Source organism: Wolffia australiana, chromosome 4 (genome assembly GCF_029677425.1).
Source record: "Wolffia australiana isolate 7733 chromosome 4, ASM2967742v1".
Taxonomy (NCBI): domain Eukaryota; kingdom Viridiplantae; phylum Streptophyta; class Magnoliopsida; order Alismatales; family Araceae; genus Wolffia; species Wolffia australiana.
Window position 1 is genome coordinate 12,561,455 of NC_135838.1, and position 13,290 is coordinate 12,574,744.

Here is a 13,290-nt window from a genome sequence, read left to right on the forward strand (position 1 = left end):
ACATTCCTAAATAAAAATATAGCAATGTCTCATATATAACATATTTCCTATCATTAATAATTAAATAATGTTTTAGTCAAAACTCAATATTATATTTCAGTACTATATTTTCTGCTTCAGACACATTGAAATTAGAGAAATTATTTTCCTCCTATTTACTACTTGGAGCAAGAAAGATTAAATTTTCAGCTACTTGAGGAGAAATGTACAGAACTATGTATTGTCCAATGCTTTTTATACATAAATGACTTATTCAGTGATCTGTTGATAACAACTAGTGTAACTTTCATTAAATTTCTTATTGATTGGTTTAACAACCATGGTGCATGGTTATATTGCACTTCTTATTGTTAGAGATAAATACAGCTGCGATTCTTTTCTATTTTGGGTGAATTTAATTTCATATTCTGATCATCAACGATAGTATTCTGTTAAAGCTTTTCCTTATTGTAAAACTTTACTTTGGGCATATTCATAAATTCTACATTTACTTATTGTATAAAGTTACATAAAGAACTTAATCTTCAACCAACCAGCTAGCATGTGGATGATGAGAGAACATTACCCAAAATATATGAGAAATTGGCTTAAGAGGAATCCCCAGGAGAGCATACCTCTAACACATCAGAGCTGTGTGAATGAAGGAAACGGTCCCCAATACTAAAATAATTTACATGTGTAGGGGATTCCACATGCGAGTGAAATTTGTCGCACCAAGAATGTGACAAAAGGTCATCCAAGTGAAGCAACCAGCAAATGGGTTGAAGGGCACCACTACCACTTTTGCTCGTTCCCTATGTGCCACTCGTTCCACAATCGCCGCCTTTAAATGTGCTCCAGAATTAAGTCATTCCCAAGTGATAGATAACCTCATAAACCCACACGAAGAAGTAGAGGGCATTCGACTTCTTGTTGATCTTCTGTATTCTGCTGATTCTCTTGCAGCATGTCTTCCGAAGACCTCTAACGAATTTGCCCCCCGAGCCATGGCCCCTATCGCTCCTCGAAAACCTCCTTCAACTCGACGACCTCCCCCACCATTCCTTCGTAGAGCTTGAGCACCAACATGGCCCCCTCATGTTCTTGTGCCTCGGCCTCATTCCCTACATCATCGTCTCATCCTCCCCCCCCCCAGCCACGCAAATCCTTCGCAAGCACAACCAGGTTTTGTCGTACCGGGTCTCACCTGATGCACTTCGGGCTCTAGACCATGACAAGCCTTCCATGCTTCTACCCGCTAAGCCCGCCTGACCAGCTGTCCGCAAGATCTGCAACTCCCACATATTCAACACCTAGAGGCTCGACCAGAGCAAAGACTCATGCCACCGAAAGGTCAGAGAGCTCGTCCATATCCTAGAAGTAGTAACTGTCCAACCGATATCCATCTGATATCCAATATCAGACAACCGATATCCAATATCCGGGAGAAAACTGGGACGGTGTCTGATATCAGATATCGGATATCGGTCTAGACAGATATCGATGACGGATATCGGGAGGGGGTGAGGACAAAACGAGTATCGGATACCAGATATCGGATTTTCGGTATTATGATATCGGAATTGGTATCTGGATATCCATATCCGGTACTGACTAAAAAAAAATAAAAAATTCTACCACATTCATAGGCTTATGTACATAAGCGTCGTATAATTTTAATTTTATAGCAACCTCAGTTAATATATAGAGTGCAACATTTTTAATTTCTTCCATGTGGGATAACAGGATTCAAAGTTTAATGTAAAGTTCGAATCCCGTTATCCCACATGGAAGAAATTAGAAATGTTGCTTTGTATATATTAAATGGCGCAGGCCATATGTTAAATAATAAAATAATTTTATGTACAGTCACTATATTTTAGGCCCCATAAATATGTTCGCTAATTAATGTATTTACCTATCGTTCAATAAATATAGCTAAAAATTTCTATTTTCTTCCATATGGGATTAAGGGATTCTGAGTTTAACATCAAACTCCGAATCCGGTTATCCCATATGGAAGAAATTGAAAATACTGAGGTGTATATAATAAACTTTATGGGTAAACAATCAGAAAGTTCTCCTAGTAACCCCTTCCCACGTTAATCCCTTTAAACCGCTAAACAGTGATCGATAAAAATATTTTTAAGTTTCCTTTCGATGTGGATATCGAAATCAGATATCCACACCCAATATCCGATGTTGTCATCCCCCCCTGAGACGGAGACGGATATCGGTATCGGATATCTTCACTCTAGCAACTGATATCCGATACCGATATCCAATATCGAGATATCAAAAAAAAACGGATACCGGAAATTCCGTTTCCGGTATCTGATACAGCATCCATCCCGATACCGTCGTTTGATATCAATATCGGGACGGGCAAACCCTACCTAGAAGAGAGCGCACAAAAAAGGGAGCCTTTTGACGTTGGACGCGCGGTGTTCATGGTCAACATTAACCTTTTTGTTCAAGACAATCTTCTCTAAGGACATGGCAGGATATGAGGAGGATTCTTCCTCTGACTTCAAGCGCTTGATTCCACATTGCTTCATTGAGGTCATCAGCCCCAACCTTTATGACTACTTGAGAGAACACTCCTTAGAGTGATAGAAGTAGAAGTCAAGATAGAATGAGAATGGGGATAGATGAGGAGGACATAGGATTAAAAGAATGACAGCAGAATGTAGATTGTGAGCCTTCTCATTAAATAATGCTTAATCTTATGAAAGACACCTGGGTTGGTATTTATAGGATATAGACTACAACCCTAAGTTTCAATTACAACAGTTGGAAAATCTAACGGTGTTATTTCTCTTCAGCCCCCCGCAAGCTCATCGGCGACAGGGAAAACGTTGAGCTTGGAACACGACTCCAAAAATCTTGGTTCTGACAGTTGCTTGGTCAAGACATCGGCTAGTTGTCCAGAGCTTATGATGAATTTGATGTCAAGAAGTTTTGCTGCAACTTGTTCTTGAACAAAATGAAAGTCAATTGAAATATGCTTCATTCGTGCATGAAAAACAGGATTTTGGCCAAATAAGCAACTCCGATGTTATCACATGAGAGTAAAGGAATAGATGAAGGAATGATCCAAAGCTCTGTCAGAAGAGAATTTATCCATATGACTTCGGATGCCGCATTAGCCAAGGATTTATACTCTCATTCAATACTAGATCTAGCTATGGTTGTGATAACATGCAAAGAAACATGATCACTCATGTTTATTTCATGCATTTTATAGCATAATTAAACTAATTTTATGGATGTTATCATGAAATTTATGTAATTTTCACCAAATATACATATGTCCACTAAATAATTAGTATTGCATTAAAGTTATGTTATAACTATTTAACTGGATAGTATACTTAAAAAGAAATAATTTGGTAAAAGATTCGTCCAAAAAGAAGTTGCAGATAAAGAGATGTTTAATTTTGAATTCTAGTGAATTTTATGGATTATAGTTGGTATTTTCCAAGTTTTTTGGGGTTAAAAAATGACAAAATCAATGCCACAGATGATGTGGAACACCTGCTGGCTCGCTTGTCTTGTAAAACAGTTGAATTTAGTGCCCTATAAATAGGTATGATGTTGAACAAATGGTGGCTCTCTTTTCTTGTGGAGCAAGTCTAATTCGTGCCCTACAAGGATGGATGATGTGGTATGCTCTGGTGGCTCCCTATTTAGGTAGAACTATTCAAACAAATGAATGGCTAGAAATATTCAAAATTCAAATGGCCATAACTGTTGATCCCGTGGGTACTTTCAGCTGAAATTGCGTGGGCAGATCCACCTCTAATTTCTCTTTCCATAACCTATGGCTGAGCCTATATATAGGTCCCATAATTAGGCTCTTCTTTTAGTTCATTTTGTCTTTCTTTTGAATCAAAGGTGTAGGAATGCCAATTTAGGGTTTTTCCTCTTCCAAAAGTGAGTTTCTTCCCTCTCTTGATCTATCTTCGTGGCTATTGCAACATGCCAAGGCACCTAGCACAATATACTGGTGCATGAAGGGAGATTAATGCTTGAGATCATCACCAAAGGAAGGGGTAAGTCCTAAACATTGAATTAGGATTTTTATTCTATTTCCTTCATCTTTCCTTCCATTCCACATTCTCATATCACTTCACTCTTTGCTACGAGTTATTAAACCCTATGAGTAGGGATTAATGGCATATACCACCCATTCCTAATTAGGGTTTTCCTGAGAAACCCCTAATTAGGGTTTCTTCATCGCATCCATTCATTTCTCTCATCCTATCCTCACTCCGCAATTTTAATGGTATCCTAATCTCTGTTATAATTTCATAATTCTTACGATTAAGAGTTAAGAACTTATGCATATAAATTAATTTAATTAAAATCACAATATATCTCTACTCTCTATTCTTTCCATGCTCTTTCATCTTGACCACTTTCTTAATCATTACATTTTTCTAAATATCAATCTTAATCACAAAGCCTTCTATGTTGTTCGACCCCTTACTCACCAATTTACATCAGTAATAAGTGAGCTAGGGTTAATTATAAATATTATTGCATAAGTCTCCAAATTACACATCAAATAGGTTAACCACCTGAATTTTGGCTCATAGGTTGGTTTTTCCTTCGAGCTCCAAGCTATCAAAATTTTACCAAGAAAAACTAAGTAGCAACTAGTAGATCTTCTATCACTTTGATTACCTTCCCAGTCTGCATCACTATATGCATTTATTGATATAGTTGAATCGGGATAAAAAACAAGTCCAGAGGTAATACTACCTTTGAGATAAAGAAGTAAATGTTTCAAAGCTCTCCAATCATCTCCAGATGGTGTATGCATTTTATGACATGCTTTGTTAACAACAAAAGTCATATCAGGATAGGTGAAAGTCAGATATTGTAGACTACCAACCAAGCTTCTGTAAGTAGAATCATCTGGTGAGTCAGAAGAAGTCGATGAAACAGACGACTGACTTAAAGGACAAGGACAAGCAGTGGTTTGCCATTTTCAAGATTATCTCCTTGTAAGAGAGTATAAATATATTTAGATTATGAAAGGAGAAAGCCATCATGAAGTGGTATAAGCTCTATTCCAAAAACTAAATGTGCAGGACCAAGATCTTTTATTGCAAAACATGATTGGAGATCATTAAGAATTTTACTATTAATAAAATAATCAGGACAAATAATTAAGATGTCATCAACATATATAAGAGTAAAAATTGGCGATACTGGATCAGATTTATAAAATAAACAAGTATCTATTTTTTAAGTTGAAAAACCAAGTGTAGTACGAAAAATGTTAGTTTAGTAAACCAAACTCTTGGTGCTTGTTTTAAACCATAAATTGATTTCTTAATTTTACAAATATGAGTTGGAAATTCAGAATTTTTAAATCCTGGAGGTTGTTCCATGTATATAGTTTCTGATAGATAACCATGTAAGAATACATTCGATACAACTAATTGATGTATTTTCCATTGTTTACTAATACCAACAGATAAATTAATCAAATAGTAGTTTGGTTAATGACAGGACTAAAAGTTTCAAAATAGTCAAAACCTTTTGCTGATTTTACCCTTTAGCTACTAGACGAGCTTAAGAACAATCTATTTCACCAAAATAGTTATATTTTAGTTTATAAAGCCATTTACAACCGATAATATTAAAATTAGGATTCATATGAGCTAAAGACCAAGTGTCGTCATCAAGAAGTGCCTTGTATTCTTTTTCCATAGCTTGCATCCAATTTTTGTTCTTAGATGTTATAAAAAGAGAAGTAGGTTTTATAGGAGTCATAATAGTAGTTTGAAACCAACTAGGAAAAGGATGTTTGATAGTAATATTTTTTGTATGAAATTGGGTGGAGTGAGAAAACTGAACCAAACATGATGATGGTGAAGAATTTGAGTATCTTTTGAGATAAATATCAGATAAAGCTTTGACCTTTAGATTGACACCTTGTTCTGGTGGCTTATCTAAAGTAGAAGACAAATCTTCATCAACACGTAGCTGCTTGGATTCGACTGAATTTTCAGAAATAGAAGGATTTAAAAATTCTAAATTGTTGTTAATATGAGAATATGAAGTTATGGAATGATTCAAATCCGGTAAACAAATCAGTGGTGAATGATCTAGAAAATCAGATGATTTAGTATTATGTACATATTGAGATGTCAATGGAAAATGTACGGGAATAAGATAAAAAATTTTAGACGGCCGAGTTCCAAGAATACCTGGTGTGTTTGTGTTGACTGCTGTATTTAAGAGAAAATATGTCTTCATAAAACATAAAATAATGATATATAAAGAATTTACGTGTGTGGAGTGATAACATGACAAATGAACATATATTTTCATACATTTTAGATGTTTTAATATTATTAATTTATAATTTTTCATGTTATTATTTGAATTAACCAAAGATTTTTGCAGTAGCTAGAAATTCCAACTTTTGCACATTATGATTATTTTTTTCACTAACTTCATCGACTTCTATGAAGTCAATCGGTTTGACTACTGATGAGTATTTTATAGTTCCAAATGTGCAGAAATTTACAGGAATTAGAAGATACAGTTCTTAGGAAATTGGAGGATTTTTGGGAGCTTAGCAATCATCAAAATGGGCTGCAAATGATGAAACAGCATTGTGGGCTTTCAAAAGAGAGATCAGAGGGGCTTGGGCCATGACCCGACCCACCTATTGTGCCTTCAAACGCCTTATAAAAGAAACAAGCTGAAAATTACAAGGCAAGCTCTCAACCAATGGAGAAAAATAGGCAAAATGGCAAGAAAAGAGAATAGAAAATGCCCAAAGGGGTATTTTAGTAATTCTCCCAATGTATTAATAGACTTTTCCTGCCTAATTTCCCCTCATTATGGACATGCTCTATCAAGTGGATGGCTAGTAGGACAGCATTTTTCAGAATCCTGGTTGTTCAACCTGCTTAATGTAAGTTTATTGAAGTTTTCTCTTAATCTCGTCTCTTGTTGCATTGAAAAATGCTGATCCTGGAAAAATATAAGGATCCATACTTGAGATGAAGCATTGAGGGCTCAGTAAACTTGCATTGAGGCTTTAGGATCTTAGAATTCTACTTTCTCCATCATTTCCCATCCATTTACCCTTAAAATACATCACATTCCGACTCTAAACACTCATTTTATCTACTTTATCTCCCTATAATTGGTTTTTTCTCTCACTAGACCTTCATCTATACCCCTATTTACTCCTCTAAAAATTTCATAAAAAATTTTCTCCATTTACACCTTCAAATTCCTTCTCAAACTCGTTCTACACTCTCTCTTCATTTCTCTCTCTATCTTCTCATTTCGGGCCTTTATCTCTCTAGAATCTGTTTTTTCTCTCTCTAGACATTCATCCATATCCACATTTCATCCCCTCAAAATTTCATAAAAAATCTCTTTCATGTAGACCTTCAAAGTATCTCTCAAACACTCTCTACACCATCTCTTTATTTTCTCTCTCTATCTCTTCATTTTCTCTCTCTCTCCTCTCATTTCGAATATCACTATAAAAAGTTTATTTATCCCTCTAAAATATCTCCCTATCTCTCTCTAGATCCTCAAGCATTCTCCTTTCATTAAAATATTTCATTAAAATATCATTTTTATCCTTTCAAAAAATCAAATTTTCTGTCCTCTAGCCCCCACCGTGCGGTGTCGTGCGGTTCCGTGCAGTGCCCGTGCGGCAGGGACAGCCCTCTGCCCGCTGGTTCGTGCGCAGGCCGCGCACACGACCATGGGGCAGAGGGTAGCCTTATGCAGGACTTAGCCAAATCGGCCAAGTCCTGACCATTGGCTTAAGGCCAATAAGGCTTAATCTCATTTGGCTAAGTCTTCACTTAGCCAAATTGGGCTAACCTTAGTTGGCTGACCCACTAAGGCCAGCCCTAAACGGGCCACACCAGGCCCGCCAGCGCATCTGGCATGCTGCCGCTCCGCCGTTGCCGCTCCGCCGTAGCCGCCGCTCCGCCATTGCCGCTCCGCAGCCACTGCCGCCACCGTTGCCACGCTCCGCCACCACCACCGCCACCGCCGCTCCACCGCCGCCGGCGTTCCGCCGCCGTTCCGCCGCCGCTGCTCCACTGCCACCGCCGCCACTGCCACTCCGGCGAATGCCAGAATAGGTAAATATCATATTTTTAGTATTTAAAAATTATTAAAAATAGAAAACAAATCAGAAATTTTATTTTCCGCATTTAAAAATTCTGAAAATTTTAGGAAAAATCTAGAAAAATTCATATAATCAAGTTACAGTCATTTTAACATTTAAAAAAAATTCTTAAAAAATCCCTCAATCTTGTTTTCAATGTTTTTAGTTGTTTGTGATGTAAATTAAATTCCAGAAAAATATAAAGTTATTTATTTTGATTTCTTTTGTGTAGATGAAATTAATGTTTCTGTTTTTCTTTGTATTTTGGCTTTAATTTAAATGTTAGGAAGTTATATAAAATACCTAAAAATTTAGAAAAATCCCAGAAATTGTATTTTTTACTTTTAAAATCATTTTCTTCATCCCAAGCTAGAGAAAAAATTCGGAAATTAAATTTCTACCTCTCTGTGGATCGACCCCTTACTTGCCCTATAATAATTATAGAATATTTAAGTGGAAAATTTTCATAAATATTGTTGGCTAAGTTTGAATCAAAACAACAGCGTAAAACCCATAAATTTGGACTTATCATGGAGTGAGAGACACCAATATCCAAAATGATGAGCTCTGTATCCCATGAGGACACATTTCCTGGATCTGTCATCTAATTTATGTTTGGAGTATGGCTTTAAAAATGGAGAATAGAGACATCCAAAAGTTCCTAACCAGGAATAGTTAGGAGAAATTTTGAAAAAACTTCAAACAGAGATTTATGTTATGACGATGGTGTAGTCATTCTATTTATAATAAATGTTGCTGTTCAGGCAGCTTCATCAGAAAATTTCTTTGGCATACTAGCTTGATGAAGTAAGGATGAAGTTGTTTCAATAATATGTTGATGTTTTCTCTCTTCTGTACCATTTAGTTCTGGTGTGTGTGGGCAGGTGATTCTATGAACAATCCCATTTTGGTTAAATAGAGATTCAAGAGCATGAAAATCACCACCTCCATCTGACCGAAAATATTTAATTTTATGGGAAAACAGATTTTCTATTTCTTTTGCAATTCAATAAACATAGAAAAGAACATCTGATTTTGTTTTAAGAGGATATAACCAATTAAATTTGCTAAAAATCATCAATGAAAACTACATGATAAAAATAATCAGAATGTGATTGAATAGGCTATGGCCCCCATAAATATGAGTGAATAATTTCCAAAGGGGTTTGTGGGAAATGATTACTAGAGACGAAAGGAAGCTTATGAGATTTACTAATGCAACATGATTCACGCATATAATGTATTCTGAAATGAGAAATAGGATGACCAAATTTATTTATAATAAGCTGTAAAGTTTGAAAAGGAAGATGACCAAGCCTGGAATGCAAGATATTAGTCGAAGCTTTCTCTACAAGATGAACTTGAGGATGGGTTGAACTTGAAGAGTCGAGGCAGTAGAGTCCATATTTCATTGATCCTTTGTTGAGGATCTTGTGTTTTCTTGTCCTTCACAATATAGTATGAGGCATGAAATTCAACATATATGTCATTATCTAAGGTTAATTTTCAAATTGAAAGTAATTTTTGGGTTATTTAAGGAACATGATGAACATCGTTCAAATAATGATTCTTATTATGTGTGAAAATTTTTGAAGATTCAATAGATAGAATGTTCAAACCTGAGCCGTTACCGACTTGGAGTTGATCATGCCCAAGATAGCTGGTGGATTTTTGCAGCATATTATGATCTGAAGTAACATGGTGTGTAGCTCCACTCTCAGGATACCATGCTTTATTTGAAGATATGTATTCTGTTTGTGCAGTGTATGCTTTTGATTTTTGTGAAGATGACACTGCTCCTTGATTTGAATTTTTCCATAACAAAGCATTTATATTTCGAAACGCATTGCATTCTCTTGCTCTGTGTCCAAATTGGAAGAAAATTTGGCAACGTGGTTGAAATATGTTGATTCTGCTTCAGCCTCTTCCAAGGTTTGAACTGTAACGTTTGCTGTAATACCCATATCTGCTGTGCTAGGTATAATGTGGTATACGTCATGTTTGAGTGTAAATCGCAGAGGGAGAAAACAATTCACCTACATTTTCTTGCTGATACGCTAAGGGTGGAGCAAGTTGGCTTTTAAACGAGATCCGTAAAGTAAGGCCTTCCGCTCCTTGCGCCTTTCTTGGTCAGCCATTCTTTCTTTATTTATGCATCAGGCGCCTTCAGATTCATAATGATGCCATAGAGTATCAGTCTGTTGATATTTGCATTTATACTAACCACAAATTGAGAGTATTTTGTGCCAGTCCTCTTAAAATGTGAAAACCATAGGATTTTCTATGATATTTCTGGAACAAAAATTGGCGGCGATAATCCTTCAATGTACTTGATTAAGTCATACTCATTTAAAATCGTCAAAATAGAGATTCTCCATGCTTGATAGTTGTCGTTTGTTAAATTGATGGGCATGGTGGTGCCAGAGGTAACAAATGCCAAAATTTGTCCAATGACCGTCAGAGCTCCAAATTTAGACATTCATGACGAAAGTCGCAGAGTGTAATATTCAGATGATGAACAAGGGTAGCCATCAGCAATCGTTTCAAATATCAATATGACGCCACAAAGGCAGAGATTCTCAACAACGTGATATAATCCTCTTCTTCAAGTGTAAATATGAATGTGGAGGCAAAGTCGATGCAGGTGCGAATGAAAATGGAGTGGACGATCCTAAAGCAGCCGTGGAAGATACAGCTGACAGTGTTGACCCAAATAGCGAGAAGGTAGACGATGTTGCCACAGAATAAGATGCGGATGATGCCGAAGCCATCGGCGGCTTAGTGAGTATCGACGATAGAGTGGACATTGCCGCACAGTATAAAGAGGGTTCTGTCGTAGTTGAAGATCCAGCCAATGGAACTTGCATAGTAGGGGCAGCCATTGACAGAGTGGAAGCGACAGACGAGAACGGCGAAGACGGCTGAATCTTCACTTTGCTAGTCCCTCGACAAGTGGCTCTTACTTGCCTAGCTCAATTGCCAAGGCTCTGATACAATGAAAGAGCACTCCTCGAAGTGATAGAAGTAGAAGTCAAGATTGAATAAGAATGGGGATAGATGAAAAGGGGAGAGGATGTGACGAATGTCAGCAGCATGTAGATCGTTATTCTTCTCCTTCAATAATACTTAATCTTATAAAAGACACCTGGGTTGGTATTTATTGTTGAGGAAGGAGTCTCAAACTCGGGGACCTCCAGCTAGGATCTAACCAAGATTAGATAGTATAAACAATGCATATGATATACTCATTAGAGGCTTAGATATTTAGGATTAAATATAAGTTCAAACATAGTATAGGATTAAATCTAGATGGCTAGGATTAAATACTAGATAGGATTATAACGGCTAGGATTGCAATGGATCTACAGCACTGATCAACCGTTGTGATCGGTATACCCATTTAGTTATAACGGACAGGATCTAATCTGTTTAAACGTTATAATAAGGGGCGCACAGCACCGATCAACAGCTGTGATCGGTGTACTCAGTTTGTTGTGACAGCTCAGATCAGTGTTTTAAATGAAATACATCCGTTGTAAACCCTTACAACGGATATATCTTCAATAATGGAAATTTACTATATTTATCATTTTATACATACTATAAAAACCAACCAAATGTAACTTTCAAGACTTGAGGGAAATACAACGATCTCCTACTACTTCTTGTGTCATTTATCTTCTTCTCTCTCTCTTCTTCTTCTCTCTATCCTTCTTCTATTTTTCTCTATCTCAATTCGTTTCAAGATTCAAGATTCTCAACATTTATAAGATATAGATCATAACGGTAAGTACAAATTATTAGGCAGTTATAGATCGAGGTTTATAACTGCCTTTCAGTTATAACGGTTAGAAAATCCAACGGTTTTATTTCTCTTCACTTCTTCCCTCTGCTCAGGAGATCAAGGCAGAGCCGCCGCCGAAGAGCAAGGCAGACTGCGCAGCGGCTGAAGTATGTATTCTCCAGAAAGATTGATGATTGCCAGAGGTCGAGGCAATCAAGGGACGAATCCGAGCCAGAGGATTTTACGGATGTCCTCCTAGACACAATGTCCGCTAAGGAATTCGACGTCCTAACGTGGAGGCTCTACTTCTGGAATCATCGCCCTCTCCGTCCTCCGCCATATTGCACAACATGACGGGGTTGTGATATTTCATGCAGGACCTGTTCGCAGCGTGAAGCGACACAACTTCTTCAACGGCAAAATGGGCAATGGCGGAGCTCCTCCAGAACCGTAACGCCATGGAGAGAGCCCGAGAAGAGGTAGCATCAGTCATGGAGGGTTCTGTGGAGGGTGCAGTAGGGGAGTTTGACATTGCCCGGATGCCTTACATACAAGCTGTCGTTAAGGAGACGCTCAGGCTTCATCCGCCGGGCCCTGTATTCATTCTTCGTAGACCATCTGAGACCGTCGATTCAGCAGTGGACGATGAGAGTAAGTCTAGTTACACCGTTCCAGCCGGTACGAAAATTCTGATAAACGCCTGGGCCATTGGCCGGGACCCGAAGACGTGGGGCTTCGATGCCAGTCTCTTCCGACCTGAGAGGTTCGCCGCCGGCGACCATGGCCACGTCGAGTACAAAGATCACCACATGGAGTTTATCCCGTTTGGAGCTGGTAGGTGGATCTGCCCTGGCTTGCCTCTAGCGTCGAGTATAATGCATCTCCTTATTGCCAACTTTATTTGGCTCTTTGAGTGGCGTCTTCCAGAAGAGACGTTGCCAACTGATATCCGCATGGAGGAGTTCTGCCTTACCCTTTCCAAGGCAGAACCCCTTCTAGCCATACCTGTTCCAGGGGAAGCAATTCAATCATCAGTTTTTTTTTCATTCATATTTGTTTGACTATGTGAATGACATTTGGAGGGTCAATCACAGCTATTAAGCCTTACATTAAGCTCTCTCTCTCCCTCTGTCTCTCTCTCTCTCTCTCTCTCTCTCTCTCTCTCTCTCTCTCTCTCTCTCTCTCTCTCTCTCTCTCTCCCTCTCTCTCTCTCTCTCTCTCTCTCTCTCTCTCTCTCTCTCTCTCTCTCTCTCTCTCTCTCTCTCTCTCTCTCTCTCTCTCTCTCTCTCTCTCTCTCTCTCTCTCTCTCTCTCTCTCTCTCTCTCTCTCTCTCTCTCTCTCTCTCTCTCTCTCTCTCTCTCTC

General features: G+C 38.0%; 1 protein-coding gene and 1 pseudogene across 1 annotated transcript; both read left to right on the forward strand.

The window, feature by feature from the left end:
* The first annotated feature begins 319 nt into the window (after nucleotides 1-319).
* On the forward strand, nucleotides 320-1,251 carry LOC144702510 (ferruginol synthase-like). Its single transcript, XM_078574563.1, has 2 exons — nucleotides 320-388; nucleotides 946-1,251. Exons 1-2 carry the CDS (start codon nucleotides 320-322, stop codon nucleotides 1,249-1,251), a joined length of 375 nt encoding a protein of 124 aa, XP_078430689.1.
* A 10,859-nt stretch (nucleotides 1,252-12,110) lies between these two features.
* On the forward strand, nucleotides 12,111-12,988 carry LOC144702511 (cytochrome P450 76T24 pseudogene; annotated as a pseudogene).
* Nucleotides 12,989-13,290: the final 302 nt, after the last annotated feature.